At 40.5% G+C, this 16220-nt stretch overlaps 1 protein-coding gene and 1 long non-coding RNA gene across 2 annotated transcripts; both read left to right on the top strand.

Annotated features, from left to right (window-relative positions):
• Positions 1 to 5187: 5187 nt before the first annotated feature.
• Positions 5188 to 15651, top strand: LOC148732291 (elongation factor-like GTPase 1). The gene is made up of 5 exons (XM_088757827.1): positions 5188 to 5225; positions 8888 to 9318; positions 9662 to 10225; positions 10682 to 11382; positions 15469 to 15651. The coding sequence occupies exons 1-5, from the start codon at positions 5188 to 5190 to the stop codon at positions 15649 to 15651; spliced, it is 1917 nt and encodes a 638-aa protein (XP_088613953.1).
• LOC148732292 (uncharacterized) lies at positions 11751 to 14285 on the top strand. The gene is made up of 2 exons (XR_016000741.1): positions 11751 to 11956; positions 12805 to 14285. It is a non-coding gene; the product is annotated as an uncharacterized LOC148732292 (long non-coding RNA).
• Positions 15652 to 16220: the final 569 nt, after the last annotated feature.

Below are 16220 nucleotides of genomic sequence, written 5' to 3'. Positions count from 1 at the left end.
GCGGTTAGGGTTGTTGGGGTTAGGGTTGTTGGGGTTAGGGTTGTTGGGGTTAGGGTTGTTGGGGGCTAGGGTTTTTGGGGTTAGGGTTGTTGGGGTTAGGGTTGTTGGGGTTAGGGTTGTTTGGCTTAGGGTTTTTGGGGTTAGGGTTTTTGGGGTTGGGGTTGTTGGGGTTGGGGTTGTTGGGGGTTAGGGTTGTTAGGGTTAGGGTTTTGGGGGTTGGGGTTTTTGGGGTTAGGGTTTTTGGGGTTGGGGTTGTTGGGGTTAGGGTTGTTGGGGTTAGGGTTGTTGGGCTTAGGGTTCTTGGGGTTAGGGTTGTTGGGGTTAGGGTTGTTGGGCTTAGGGTTGTTGGGCTTAGGGTTGTTGGGGTTAGGGTTGTTGGGGTTAGGGTTGTTGGGGTTAGGGTTGTTGGGTTTAGGGTTGTTGGGGTTAGGGTTGTTGGGGTTAGGGTTGTTGGGGTTAGGGTTGTTGGGCTTAGGGTTGTTGGGGTTAGGGTTTTTGGGGTTAGGGTTGTTGGGGTTGGGGTTGTTGGGGTTAGGGTTGTTGGGGGTTCGGATTGTTGGGGTTAGGGTTTTTGGGGTTGGGGTTGTTGGGGTTGGGGTTGTTGGGGTTGGGGTTCTTGGGGTTAGGGTTGTTGGGGTTGGGGTTGTTGGGGTTAGGGTATTTGGGGTTGGGGTTGTTGAGGTTGGGGTTGTTGGGGTTGGGGTTTTTGGGGTTAGGGTTGTTGGGGCTAGGGTTGTTGAGGTTAGGGCTGTTGGGGTTGGGGTTGTTAGGGTTAGGGTTGTTGAGGTTGGGGTTGTTGGGGTTGGGGTTGTTGGGGTTAGGGTTGTTGAGGTTGGGGTTGTTGGGGTTAGGGTTGTTGGGGTTAGGGGTTAGGGTTAGGGTTAGGGTTAGGGTTAGGGTTAGGGTTAGGTTAGGGTTAGGGTTAGGGTTAGGGGTTAGGTTGGGGTTGTTGGGGCTGGGGTTGTTGGGGTTGGGGCTTTTGGGGTTGGGGTTGTTGGGGTTGGGGTTGTTGGGGTTGGGGTTGTTGGGGTTGGGGTTGTTGGGGGTTGGGGTTGTTGGGGTTGGGGTTGTTGGGGTTGGGGTTGTTGGGGTTGGGGTTGTTGGGGTTGGGGTTGTTGGGGTTGGGGTTGTTGGGGTTGGGGTTGTTGGGGTTGGGGTTGTTGGGGTTGGGGTTGTTGGGGTTAGGGTTGTTGAGGTTAGGGTTGTTTGTGTTAGGGTTGTTGGGGTTAGTGTTGTTGGGGTTAGGGTTGTTAGGGTTAGGGTTGTTGGGGTGAGGGTTTAGGGTCTTAGAGTTGTTGGGGAGGCTAGGGTTAGATTTCTCGTAGGTTCGTGCTAGGGTATAGTCGCATCTTATTTTATAAAGTAACGGTACAAATTAGTACAATAACAACAAAAGAATCTAAGATGGCGGAGGGATTAACTCCAACACACTGTTTTCGCATACGTAATATTTATTGTCGCACAACACAGGGAAAATGGAATGGACCCTATATTACGCGTTTGGGTATCGCGGGTTAGATATACTAATCCAACCGACTAAGACTGGGAGTATTTAAGAGTGTTGTATTTATAAGAGTCCCAAAGGGTTTTCACACGCATGTGGTACAGGTTATTCAGGACCTATGACTTTTACGCTTAAAAAATGTAAGAGATGTACAATCGTAAAACACAGGGATTGACAAGCTGTCAAAGTGTTCGGGTAGACCTTGTCGCTATAAACTCTTGGTCAGTATTATAATGTCTGACCTTCACGATTTCTCCTGTGATTGCGGTCAATGCGAATGGTGTGTACTAAAAGCAGAAGAAATAGAGAGAGAAGCGTTTTGGCTGGACAATTTAAAAATAATAAGAGCACTCTACAAACCAAAGTGGATAGACGAAATATGAGTGTTTCTTATGAATGATACATAGTATCACGCAACTACCCATACCGATTCTAGGACAATAGAGTATCCACACATAAAAATTAGAAGGAAATGTATGAGAGATGTAGGAAGGAAACACAAATTAAAAGCGTTGAATAATAAATCCTGGTTTAGGGTTAAATTGCGTAGGTTATAGGATCGTGTTTTTTCATAATTTGAAAAAATAAAGGTAGTCTAAGATGGTGTAAAACAGTAAAAATAATGAAACCTAAGATGGTCTTTAATCCTCCCTTGGGGAAAATGATTTAAGGATAAAATGAATATTTAAAAAAACGTTCAATTTAGAATAAAAGGAAAAAATTGTCGTGACCAGAATTCAAACCTGGGTTATTTCGGTCACTCACACGAGCACACCCCTAACTCTCACCCTAAGCCCAATTCCCTAACCCACTTATTCCCATATCAAAATCAAAATAAAAACCCTAACAGTCAAACATCAGAGTGAGAGAAATAATGGAGACAATAAAACGCAAGATGGCGACTCATACTTCCAATGGTAAAAGTGATTTCAAGATGTCATTAGCATTCGTATCGTGTAAAAAAAAATCGAGAATAAAAGAGGTTTGTTTCCGCCTAAACCCTATGATGGGATGTGAATAATTCATCCCACTCCAATAAAACGAAAATAGTTCATGAGTATTCAAAATTCTCTGAAAATGAACAATGGTCCGTTTGAGGTATAAACATGCGATAGCTTTTTTCTCAATAAAAATGTTTACTTTAGTTCAAATCTTAATTAAAAATAAACTATAACGCGTGAGTGTGATCACTAGCAGTGACGAAAGTGTTTTAAATTCTATACAAAATTCCGTAAGTGAGGAAAATAACAACGATACATCGACGCAATTGAATGACAATGATTCGAAGAGAAATGATTAAATCTCCCGTTTAAAAAAATTATCAGATAAAAAATCGAACGAAAAGGGTATTCAAAAACGCAGCACCATGCTCATGAACATTCCCATTTCTCGGGAAAAATGAACCATAGAGCATACAAACCGGGGAAAAATACAAAATGCCAGCAGGCGTTGTGACCTAGGTAGTCTCATGATTATCTGACCATCAAATTTTAATCAAGTCGTAGCATCCTTACATTTTTTCGGATCAAAGTCAATGACCTGTCTGTCCAAATTGTTACCGAGTCATGACGTGTGTCAATCAATGATAGACCAATGGAAATCTAGCAATAGGTGTATAAGAGTGGCTATGATTCGGAATGGTATGATCATACATGGGACCAACGTGATTATGAAGAACGTTCGATTTCATCCAATCAGACAAGTGGTGTATCTCACTGAAATTCATCCCAACATAGAAGTCGAAGAGAAGATAAATACAATCAAACCGTTCCTGGATACTCCGTTTAAATACAAAATAAAAGCGGTAAAAGAGAGGCAACATAGCAAGTACCTATATACAAGCACGTTTTACACAAAACCTCGACATCGATGTGATATAGCGATTGGAAAAATTACAAGGAGCATAATCCAAAGACTTATTTAGCTCATATGATATGGACTTGCTTTACATGTGACGAAACATGACTAAAACGTGGAAACATTGCGACGGTCGCTACGCGACCGCATTCCGGACGCGCGCGCAGGAGCAGCAAGGAAAGAGTGTACATAGAATGCCGACCACTGTAATATACTGTTTTAAACTGTCACATTTGTTAGCGATAATGTCTTACCGCGAGTGTATATGAGTCCCAAGAACTGAGTAAAGTTGAGGAATAATATGACTAGAACGAGTGAATAAATGTGAAGAAAGAGTGTAAATAGTTATGACATCTGTGAATTAATGATGGACCAATGGAAATGGGGCATAGACTGTATAAACGTGGTTTTAAGCAAACTAAAAAAAGCATCACTAACGAAAACATGCCTAAAGTAGAGACATATGTGGCTGTCATTGCAAAGGCTATACTAATTTCTAGCCAACCGGTTTCATATTTAGTGAGAGATCGAGTCGACGTTCTTAAGTTTAGTACTGTAAAAGGGGTCATGTTCCCAAATCAAATTTGTGACTTCATTGAAGCAAACTTCCCGATATTCGTGAGAGAGAAAGAGAGAAGAGAGATTGATTGGAGACATAACGTGAGCTGTACTCTTTCGCGTATAAAGTGTTTTGATAATGGAGAATATGGAAGGACCGTGATTCGTCCAGATCATCTATGGAAGTTTACTAAAGATAACAAGTAAGTCCGAGCGTTTAAGACAATTAACGTAGAAATATAAAATATACTAAAATGCATGATTTCCTTCTTAAGTAGAGTCTTCGAAAAGAAGGGAAATCAGCGAGCAAAGAGAACTCGTTGTTATAAGCTAAAAGAGAAAATCCCAGCACCCTCCTTTACTACCAGAAATGACTGTGACCACATGTCTGCAAAGACAGGTCCATTGAACACACTGGTAGAATCGAACACAGAGGTGTCGCAGGTAACATCCAGAGAGTTTGATGTGATAGAAGTTTCTAATAACGAACTAGCAGATGATGTACATTTCTTAACTTAGTATGGTCATAAATAAAATTCGACAAATATCGTTTACAACATGATTTTATTTTGTCTTTGTTTCGCGTAAACATACACGCATACTACAGTGGTTACACAGTATTCATTTCCTCCTCTTTTTCATTATCATCACTTTAATCTAATAACGGTTTGTTGATCAGACGATTCAATAGGAATTTTCTCCTGTCCACGGCAGCCTCTAGTGCCTCCTCCCAATCCATATCGTCTTCATTCATCAATCGTCGAGCGGTATGCGTGACTTGCCTATGTATTTTATCCTGTTCAATACGGTTATACCACTTTAGACGATGCAAGTATAACCTTCTCAACTTACACCTAGCTAAAGGTAAGAGCGAATTGTCATTTTTGGATGTCCCCTCTTTCCTGTTCTTCTTCTTGTTCAGCCAAAGTTGTTTTCATATCATCTTTCACTTCCTGTCTCAATTCTGACCACGGATTCACACTGACATTGTCATCATCATCGTCACCGTCATCCATGTCTTCATCTTCACCTTCATCATCATTGTCTTCATCATCTGTGTTCTCAGGCTCTTCATCTTCTTCTAGTGGTTCGCCAAAGACATCTAAATCCTGAGAATTATCAGCCATGGTCACACACACGCACTATAAGTTTTCTCGATGTGTACTTGCTGGTGGTTGTTCCTAAATGATTTCTGACCAATGTGTAGGGCTGTTTTAAAGTTTCACTTTTCTAGGATACAATCGCATGCATCCTTCGTGTGTCAAAAGATGACTGAATACGCGGTGAGCATCCTTACTAGCAGGATGTAAATCCAGGGTGACATACCCATAGGGTCGCTGAGTTGCCTCAGAATACACTTGCATAATATCTTGCCATTCCATGGGAAAGGCTTGTAACAATAAATTTTTCAAACCCGACTGACCGCGTGGGTTTTTGAAAGCAACCACGTAATGAGCATTTCTTGAAATACTTTTTGCATATTTGCCAGATGGAAACATATCTTGACAAAGATAGATAACAGTAATGTTACGATGATGAGAATGTTTCGTGAAAAGGTCTAACACGTCTTTATCGTCTCCTCCTTCTGTCATAAGATCATCCATGACTAGCAATCCACCATCGTTAGGGAACCATTGCTTTAACTGTTCTTCATTGGGTTAGTTATCGTGAAATTTTATACCATGTTGATGCATCTCACGGTATCCATCTTGCCAAGCACCGTAACAGTAGTGAAGGACGGCAGGGGGTGACGCAAAAAATTCATCCAAATATTGTAGCAATAATGATTTGGTGAAGCAAGTTTTACCGCATCCAGAAGGATATTCACCGAATATTCACCGAAATATTCACCGAACTTGAGGCGAATAATTGTTTTAGTATAATTTCAGAGCTGAACAACAGAGAAATTTCTAAAATCATAACATTTTAGTAACATGTATTAACATTTTAGTTTAACATTTTATATAAACCGCGCGGAGCGGTTTATATAGACTCATATAAGGAACTACTCGACCAATGAGATTGCCGGAAACTCTTTGCTCAGCTCTAATATTATACTAAAACTAGGTAGTCACAGAGCCGTAAGCGAGAGCTAGAGACAATTCCCCAGTTAATTTGTTTGTTTGCTTGCTTGTTCAGCGCGGCTAAGTATCAAATTTACGTTTTCACATTTTTCGGGTTCGCGCAAACTCCTCATTCGATCTTGGAGACCAAAATTATGTATTCATCTCTATCTTCGATCGAAGTGAGGCTCCTACCCCCCAGTTTTGTCCAGCACCCGGTTTTAACATGGTTTTAAAATATAAAAACAGCTTCCATCATGTTACAAAGACTCGCAGAACAAGTACAACATGTGAAAACAAGTGTCGTTATGTTATCAGTGCACCCACATGCAAAGTAATGGATTGAAAATTAGTTCTCATATTGGCTGGGAGAGGTGGAATTTGCGCACAGTCCCCTTACACAGTCGCGAACAGTCCTGTTTTCCCAAGAATACTTTTCCAGTTTTGAAAAAGTTGAAAGCATTGTTCATTGCTTATTACCTTTGTCTTTATATTTGAATACAAAGGACTTATCGGTTCCACTAGGTTTGCGCATGCGCTATACCCTTGACCCTTCCACTCCCAAGATCTCATCAGTAATTCTCCTAACTGTCCACCATATAATTGTCATGATGTCAGTTTGGAGAATTTTGTTTTAAGATCAGCCAATAATTCCCCTAATTGATATTTTACTTAATTCTCATCACTTGTCTGTCTGATTTTGTACTATTATTGTAAGAAGAAATTCTGTCTTGATCATTCATAGGAGTTAAATGAAAAGATTAATTATCTCCAAACTGAGAGGATATACAGCAGACAGCATGTATCAAGCCTCCGCGTACCTCAGTCTCTATTCCTAGAGCCTAAAATCGAGGCGGTTTTGTAGGTTCGAGTTGTTGTAATTAAAGTAGTCTTTATCACTTCTTACGATAAAAATTACGTATCTATGTGACAAAGTGAAAAGTTACAAAGTAGTAACAAGTGAAAAATAATTAAACATGTAAAAAACTCTAGTTTCACAACACTGCCCTGTACCTAAAATTAGATGATTCACCCATTATTAGGAATCTCCAAAGCGGTCTTATCAACTTTGAAACAATGGCTTGATTTGTCTCTTAAATTATACTTTGTCTCCTTTTTCTTGGGGATTCAGATGTCTATGACCTGACCCAGATGTCTAAAAGCTTTGTTCCCATTTGAAAAGTTTTCTCATAAATGAATTAAATACGCAGTTATTAGGTAGATAATGAACCGTTTTCCATAGTATACCAGGTCATACGTGTTAGAAACAAGGCAAGCTACTCTGCGAAATATCTGTCTTTACATAATTCACCTTAAGAGACATCCTGGTGACTCTGAAAAACACGAAGTTGTTCATATTGCTATCGAATTTTAAAAAAGTTGTTTCGTAAGAGAGCCATCTTTTCAACTGAGCGTTTCTTAGTTTTTTTCCTACTCTGCCAGAGCCTCGCCTACTATCAAGCAGTGGTTTTCATTTTTGACTGGGGAGGCTTGGGTATACAGTAAGAAGCCCGGCCTCCCTGGTATTTTCAGTGTTAGAGTAGGTTTTGGAAGGGAACTAACTAACTTGAAACAATTCATCAATGAGAAACTACCCTCTTGTCTATTGGCTTGGATCTGTACAATTTGTTAGGTGTAACTTAGTGACTCAATTGCTGACGAGGTTGTTGCTTATGTCCTTTCAAGTGACCAATCGCTCAACTACTTGATTTATGTCGAAAATTTACTCATGCAACACCTGCCCGGCTCTTCAAAAGGTGTACAAAAATATTCAAAGTAACCTTTAACAAGTTCGACAACAAATAACTCTTTGGACTGAATTTTAATAAATATGTGTTAGTTCAAAAGAACCCGTAATTTTTTCCTTTGACACTTTCCTTTTTTCTCTCGAATGAAATTTTTAAACACACAAGTTTATCTCATTTTTCCTTGTACATAACTTTTTAAATATTGCCGAGTGATTCTTTGGCCAAAAGCAATTCACTCTAGCTTTCAGTTTTTACAGGCTAGAAAACTTAAGATCATGCTCCTAGTTCAAAATAAGTTCATTCTTGTAAACAGTTGTTTATAAAGTATTTCAAGAGTGCAGGCCACTGACTCGCAGGGCTGCTGAGCTTATCTGGGGATCTTTGGCATGTCTTGTTTCTCCGTTTGGATGCAATGTCAGTCAATTGCGGTTTATTCTCCGCGTTAGAATCTAAGTAGTTGTTCTGTTGTCTTTGTATAAAGTCATCTGTTACTTCCTTTCTGTTAGATTTGTAATGTTTTTGTTTCTCTCTTTTTTACCTGTCGCCTTTTAAGCGCTAACAAAGAAGAGACAAACGAGGGACTTAATAATAATAATAATAGCTAATCTTTATTGAGGATGCCAACATCACAAAAAAGTGGTTTACAGAGGGGTCCTCTAAAAGTAACTAAATATAATATAATTACTTAAAAAGAAAAATAATACAAATCGAAAAATATGAAGATAAAACTACATTATTTGAAAATGAACATGGCAAAAACGAAACTAATTAAAATAGTGCTTTCTTGATACCACGCTTAAATTGGCTTAAGGTGGGCACATCTCTTAGGGAAAGGGGTAAGGCATTCCAAACGTCCGCTGCAAAATTTATTGTTATCCAGTGCCCCCATCTTCTGTGTGCGAATGATTTGCGGATATTTCGCTTTGATCGTGTATTATAGTTATGATAGTTACTGTTAAAACAGCAGTGAAAAGTGTGCATAAAAAGGTTATTAACTACCTTAAACATAAAAATAGCACGATGCTCGGCTCTCCGCCTTTCTAGAGGTTTCCAATGGAGCTTTGAAAGTGCATCGCTCGCGGAAGCAGTAGGGGGAAGATCTAAAATGATTCGCGCAGCCTTATTGTGAAGGATCTGTAGCTCCGTCATAATTGTAGTGTTGCCCCGGTCTCCCCATATAATATCGCCGTAGTCAAAAAGGGGCAGAACAAAAGAATTAAAGAAAGTTATCCTTGCAGTGGGGGACTTGCAGTGGCGAAATCTGTAGATCGAGGTACAAATCAACATGTGGCTGCATTCACTGTGCAAGACCTTTATTTGCTTATGGGACGAGAACTCGAAGCCCTGGACTCTGTCCCGGCCGGGAATGTGTTGGGGATTGGCGGCCTTGAGAGTCACGTGCTCAAGTCTGCCACAGTCTCTAGCACTGCTGCCTGTCCACCCTTCACTGCTCTTCCAATCGAGGCTCGTCCCATTGTCCGTGTGGCAGTGGAACCGGTCCACCCGGTCGACATGCCCGCGCTAGCCAGGGTAATGAGACTTCTTAACCAAGCGGATCCTTGTGTTGAGACTTTAGTCCAGAAAACTGGTAAGTTTTCTTAATGTCAGGAGCATAGAGTCCCATTACATCTTACATCGATCGGAGCCAAGCTTGCTAAACATTGGGCTCACGTATCTCCCACTCAGGGGCCAATTATGTGTCACAACCATTAAAAGCCGGACCAGACCCCCCATATTATTACGACCAGCTTTGTGTGGCCCATTAGTGGTTTTTATATCATCTGTTGCTGTATTTAAGTGTCGTTTCTTTGTGCTTGAACGCCTTTACGGCAGGTAAACTCTGTAAAACACGACCAAGCCACAGGGAGCAGACAAGTCAAGATGCATGATGGACCTTATTCAACCGACTGTTATTTATTTGTTTCCTTTAGGTGAGCACGTGATCGTGGGCGCAGGAGAAGTCCATCTTCAGCGTTGTATTGTTCCGTTCCGAGAGATCGTCGTAGTTCCTCCTACTGTTGACAGGGTGAACGAAACTATTATCAGCGAAACAAACTCGACCCAGCCGAAACAAATCGATACCGAAGGAGAGGAAAGCGATAAAAATGTCTTGCATAAAGACAGAGGAATCATTGAAATCAAGACGGCAAACAAAATCTGTAATGTCCAAGTGAGGGCTTTACTATTGCCAGACGATGTTACGCAGTTACTTGAAAAGAAAAGTGATGTGATAAAAATCTTAGGGACGGTGTCATCAGCCACGAGCTTAGCAGAGCGGAGGCAGCTGGTAGATCAAGTTAAACTTCCCACGAGAGAATCGTTGAAATGCCTCTATCGAGAGCTCTGCACTGCTTTTAAAGAGGCAGGGACCATTTGGGATGGAGCTGCAGATGATATCTGGGTATTTGGTCCTCGTAGGATTGGCAGCAATGTTTTACTGAATAGAATACCAGGCTATAAACGGCCTTCTATGTGGCAAAGTTCTGGTCTGTTAGGTATGTTCGATTTTTTGAATGATTGTTCCTTTTATAATCTATTTTCTCCCTCTCTATCTTAGAAGGTGTTTGAAATATTATTTTCTTGTTGGCGTTGATTTCCTTTGTAATCTAAACAAAGCAATTTATAAGCCTTTAATTTTGATTATCAACATAAGTAATCGTGATTCGTCGTTTTTCGCCCGCAAGAAGCTGTATGCTTGTAATTTGCTTGTTAAAGAGAGATAATTTGTAGATGGTCTCTATGGTTGAGAAAAATGTATGCAACGCCTTTAAGCGTTCAGATATTTGTTGTTTTACAATTTTGTTGCTGTTGATTTTCACAAGCGAAAAGTAAGTTTTAAAGTCCCAGTGTAACGGCAAGGAAAAGCAACAAAACATGGACAAAACAAAACACTCTTACAAAGTCAAAACTGCGACTGCAATAACCTCTTACATATTTTCCGGTCGCTACAGGAAACACTTGTTCGTCACCAGAAAGCAGTTACCGCGAATATGATAATAGTATCGTTAGTGGTTTTCAGCTTGCAACATTAGCTGGTCCGCTCTGCGAGGAACCCTTGATGGGAGTCTGCTTTGTCGTAGAAGATTGGATTTCACTGGATCCAGGTTCAAACACAGTTGCTACCACAGGAATGAGCAGAGGAAAGAATCTAGGGCACGAACATGTATCGAAGAATGAAGATTGTAATGTTGACGGGAATACTAACGAAACCGAAGCATGCAAACATGAAGACAAAATTAACGAAATGAGCTGTGAAAAGAACGATGATCCAAAGAAATTTTCAACAGATTCTGAGGATAGAAGTTCGAAAATTGCTCCATCGCAAAGACTTCATAGGTTCGGACCATTTTCTGGACAGCTGATGTCGGCTGTCAAGGAAGGCTGCAGGCGCGCTTTTTTGCTTCAGCCGGTGCGCCTCATGGCAGCTATGTACACAAGTGACATTCAAGCGACAGCGGAGGCCCTGGGTCGAATGTACGCGGTTTTAGCCAAACGGGAGGGACGGGTACCGAGGGAGGAAATAAAGGAAGGTTCAGACGTGTTTGACGTCACGGCCGTACTTCCGGTTGCGGAAAGTTTTGGATTTGCTGAAGAAATAAGAAAGGGAACAAGCGGACTTGCGAATCCACAGCTTGTGTTTAGCCATTGCGAGGTAACATTTTTTAAACTCCTGAATCGGTTTCTTTACTTGCATTAACACTTATGGTATTAGTGCTCTGTTCCTGTTGTTATCATAGAACGTTGATGTATTTTTTAAGGGTTTATTGGATACAACTGAACATCCATGAAAGGCCACCCACTCGAGAGGTCAGCCCGGCTAGTTCATCGTCCTTTTGTCCTTTAGCCTCAAAATGCCTCTCTCCATTTAGGATTATTAAAGAGTACTGGCCGAATTATTAGGGACCTTAAGCATCGATGACTTTGGGGTGTCACGGACGTTCGCCGGAAGTGATTTTTCAGCTGTCGTTAGCCGTTGCTATGGATACACCATCCGTCCCTGATGGAAGGTCACGCCGATAACGTAGGATCACTTAGTTTGACGTCCTGGAGAAAACGCAGAAATACAGGTGGATTTGAGATTAAAATTGCCGTACTTCGAAGATGATTTGATGTCATTCACTCCGATAACCACATTAAATTTTCTCGGCTGTTGTACTTGTAGTCATGTCAAGCTTGCAAGTTCCCGGTGAAGGAGGAAATTACGCTGGTCGAAGCAGATCCCCGAGGTTAGTTGTCATGGAGCTTAATTTTTTTTTGGACGAAAATCTCTGAAGTCTTGCAGGTAGCTTAGCGTAATGCGTACTTTGAGAAAAAAATTCCTAAGCTTAGGTTAAAATTAACTTCGCTACAACAGATAAATATCAAAAGTCGTCCGTTAGTTTTGTGCAACAAGCGGTCGGCAGTTCCTATTTTGTTTATCTTTTTTGTCCGGCCCGGCTCAAAGTGCGACATCTAGCTATACGAATGTACACACTTTTTTCTCTTGTAATCTATCTTAAAGGACTATCTGAGATTGACGGAAATTAAAGAATATAGGTAGCCGTGATACCGCCCAAACTGGTTTGAAAATAAAATGTGTGTTGCAGCTATTAAACTTACTCTTACACGTAAAGCATATTATTTAAGCTTAAGTAATAGAGCACTTTTTCCGTGTTTATATAGCCTCATCTAAACACGAGGTTGGTTGGGAGAATTCAAGACAGTTTGCAACTGTAGTGGTTATATACCGGCCATGCCATTTGTTGGCTGACTGGTAGAATTCATATTAATTACTTTACTGACGTACTACTATCCTCTGTATAGAACATTTAAATTAGCCTAAAATCGCTGGGAAACGAAGGATTTTCAGCTTGGGAATGAAAAATATAAATTTTTACCAAAAATGGGGTGTACGCTCGAAAACTGGAAGTAACGTATAATTGGGGGGACGTATATTTACATATGCTACAGAGAAGTTTAACACTGCATTTTTTAATCATATCAGATCAACTGGGCATGATGTTCATGTAAGCTAACTGGATACTTGTATAAGTTATCTTTTAAAGGCTGAAATTTCATGCATTGTTTAAAACAGTGGTAAAATGGAATGGAGTGAACAGAAAGACATTCTCCTGTGCCATGAAGTCTTGCAGGCTGAGCCATACAGGGCTAAAGAGAAGACTGTGGGCAGAGCACAGGCATGGGAGAAAATTGCCAACATTCTCAACAAAAGAGCAGAGTTTAAAGTTAACAAGAGGTCTGTAAGAGATCATTATATGGTCCTGGTGGAAAAATTAAAAAAAAAAAGACTTCACAATAGTTAAAAGCCAGTGGCATCAGTCCTGAGCCAACCAAGCTGGACAGACTACTCAAAGAAATCATAGAGAGAGCTGAGGCCTGTGATCAGTCAAGAGACGAGGAGGATGAAAACACAAGAGAGAAATGACAGAAAGAACAAGAGCAAGCTATGGATATCAGGCTCAAAGCCATGGAGTCATTGAGTGAAATGAAGAAATGGTCACTTTCAGATGGGGATGGTGAAAATCAAAACAAGGCCAAAAAGAGGCAATCCAATGGAACTGAAATGGTGGCCTATTTGAGGGAGCAGGCAACTGAAGAGAACAGGCTAAAAGAGAGAGATATAGAAATAAGATCTGTGCAGTTGGAGAAAGAGACTGAGAGGCAGCAATTGCTTGACTAGCAGCATAACAGCCTGATACAACTGCTGTTACAACAGCAGCAGCAGCAACAACAACAACAACAACAGTTCCAGTAACAACAACAGCAGCAGTTGCTACAAATGCAAACCTACATGGCTCAACAGCAACAACAGCAGTATAAGATGCTTATGGCAATATTAGAAAAGAAAAATTGAAAAGAGAAGTGTAAATCCTCAAATATGAGCACTCTCCTATCCACGAAAATTTGAAATAAGCACCCTGCCCCCTTCCCTGGCCCAGATTTGAACATTAATACTTGCTTTCAATTCAGCGTGTGAACATGTTTAAAGTGAACTGAAAAGGATCCCTCTCGAATAAGCGCCCTACTGTTTTACCTCAAAATTTGAATAAGTACCCTGGGCACCACTTATTTGAAGATTTACAATATTATAACATGAAACATATATTTCATGCCTTTATTTTTTGTAATATTGTTGGATATCTTTTGAGCTACTCTTTTAAAACATTTTTTTTAAACTATGATTTTATCGGCCCCAACCAAAGCAACAGACCGGTACATATTAACTTCATTGATCAAAAGAATCAGCGTCTACCTCAGTTGGAGTCTGTTAGTGTGATGAAATTGACTGCTTACATATTTTTTATGCTTAACATATTTTTTATTGCTTGTGATGTCTTCATGCTTTCTGTATTACATTTTATATAATTTGTTGATGACACAATTTATTCATACCAGCATATACATTGTAATTACTTATCCTCAAAAGGTATATTACTGATGAGAAATTAATGCCATGAATAGAACTTTAAAATTTACATGACTTGCTATAATATAAAACTGGGCACATTACTTTGAAACAAAATTTTGGTTAAAAACTATGAACTTTGCCATACAGTGTAATGAGCATTTATAACACAAGCCCTTATTTTTATTTTGGTACAGAAGATTAAGTGATTAGACAACTAGAGTCCCCACAGTTATCATGTTATTTTTAAAAACTTGTAAGTACATAAAAAGCAAATTGATATTAGTTTTTTATTTGTCTGTCCTGTTATTAGCAATTAATTTCGTCCAAATCTGTGGATCGTGTCACCCAAACGACATGGGTATGCAAATCTTTTTAGCAACAGTCCCTCTATGCGGTTGGCCTTAGTTCGTTGGTGGCAGCACAGACTCGCAGGTAATCCAAGGGCATCAGCAAGTCTAACAATGTCCATTTTTCTCACTCGAAACTCCTGAAAACACTCTACTTCGTCCATAGAATCGAGATCAAAACGATCGTAGTCGGCGTGAGGAAATGATGGATTTTTGGAGAAACTAGCGTCATACAATAACAAAAATTCTTCTTCGGAAATAAAATGATGACCCCATGCTAGAGAAAGCATTTCTCGCGCTTCCTTTAAACTGGACATCGTCAAGATCGAGAGCACGCCAAGGATATGTTTACATTTCACGGTCGACCGACAACGTCTGTAAATTAGCGTAATTGTTTTGCTTAACGCAGTCATGTCACGAACTCTGTTGGCGACAACGTCGTTCCCAGGTTCCCCCTCCTGCAAACGATCGAACGTCCGTGACACCCAAAGTCATCGATGCTTAAGGTCCCTATTAATGAGTATTGTTAACTTTGCGATGGACTATCATCCCATTCAGAGGTGGGGGGAAAGTGGGGGGGAGGTTAGGGGGTAGCAAGCCTCACGATCGCTTCATGCTTCACCCTTTCTTCCCGCGAAATCGGGATAAGCTCAAGAGCCTGTTACGAACACCTTTCTACAACGGCCACGAGTCTTCATGGCTTATATGGCCTTTTGAAGAGGTCTGAGTGTAGTATGAACTAACAGCTTGAGGAAAAGCGCTTCTCGCCGTCTCAGTTAAAATCCTTATATTACTTTGTTGCATCGAGGTAGTAATGTTTACTTAAACTGGCACGGAATTACTAAAGCGTACCGTCAGGGGGGGAGAAGGAAGCGAAGGGGGGGCAGAAGGGCATCAAAGAATGTAAAGGGGTTGGCGATGAGTCAGATGCAGTCCACAATATAGTAATGTTTATGTTCGCTGTTGTTGTTGTTTTCTGTAGGTTGTCGATATCGACCCTTTTTGGGTTCCTACAACGGAGGAGGAATACACACATTTCGGCGAGAAAGCTGATTCAGAAAACCAAGCTCGGAAGTACATGAACAGCGTTAGACGAAGGAAAGGACTGTATGTGGAGGAGAAAACTGTTGAGCACGCAAAGAAACAGCGGACACTAAAGAAATGATCATAAGTGGAAAAATTCATCGGAATGAGTCGTTTAACTTACAGTAGTACGCTGTACTCATTTCTAAAACTCTTGTTGCTCTCGACAATTAAGGCGGAGAAGAACGAAGCGATAAATTGCTGCAACAAGGCTAAACAAACCGCATCTTGTGTATTGCTTCCTAAACAAATCACTGCGACCCATCTTATCGCTTCGATCATCGCACAAATTCAAACGGGGTTGCCTTTCGGCTACGTATTTCGAGGGCAAAATCTGTAGCAAGAACAAAGATTTCACAAAACGTCCTCTTTTTTGCGCGGTGCAACCTGATTTGACGTAAGAATGTTTCGGCGTGTACCTTCGTCAAATCGAAAGTCGAAAGTGAAACACGCTACTGCGATTTAAAATTGTGTTTAAGAAGATCAGAAAGTTACCAAGGAAACAAGAAATTAAGCAAAAATGTTCATTCCACGATCCGAAGACATATTTAGAAGAATTTGACGGAAACCTTCTATTTTTTCATTTGATGAATACTGATTGAGGGTTTCCTTTGAAACATTTCCAAGAAAAAAGAATATTTCGTTCCATTC

The sequence above is a fragment of the Stylophora pistillata genome, chromosome 4 (assembly GCF_964205215.1).
Source record: "Stylophora pistillata chromosome 4, jaStyPist1.2, whole genome shotgun sequence".
NCBI lineage: Eukaryota > Metazoa > Cnidaria > Anthozoa > Scleractinia > Pocilloporidae > Stylophora > Stylophora pistillata.
This window is presented reverse-complemented; position numbering and strand designations above follow the sequence as displayed.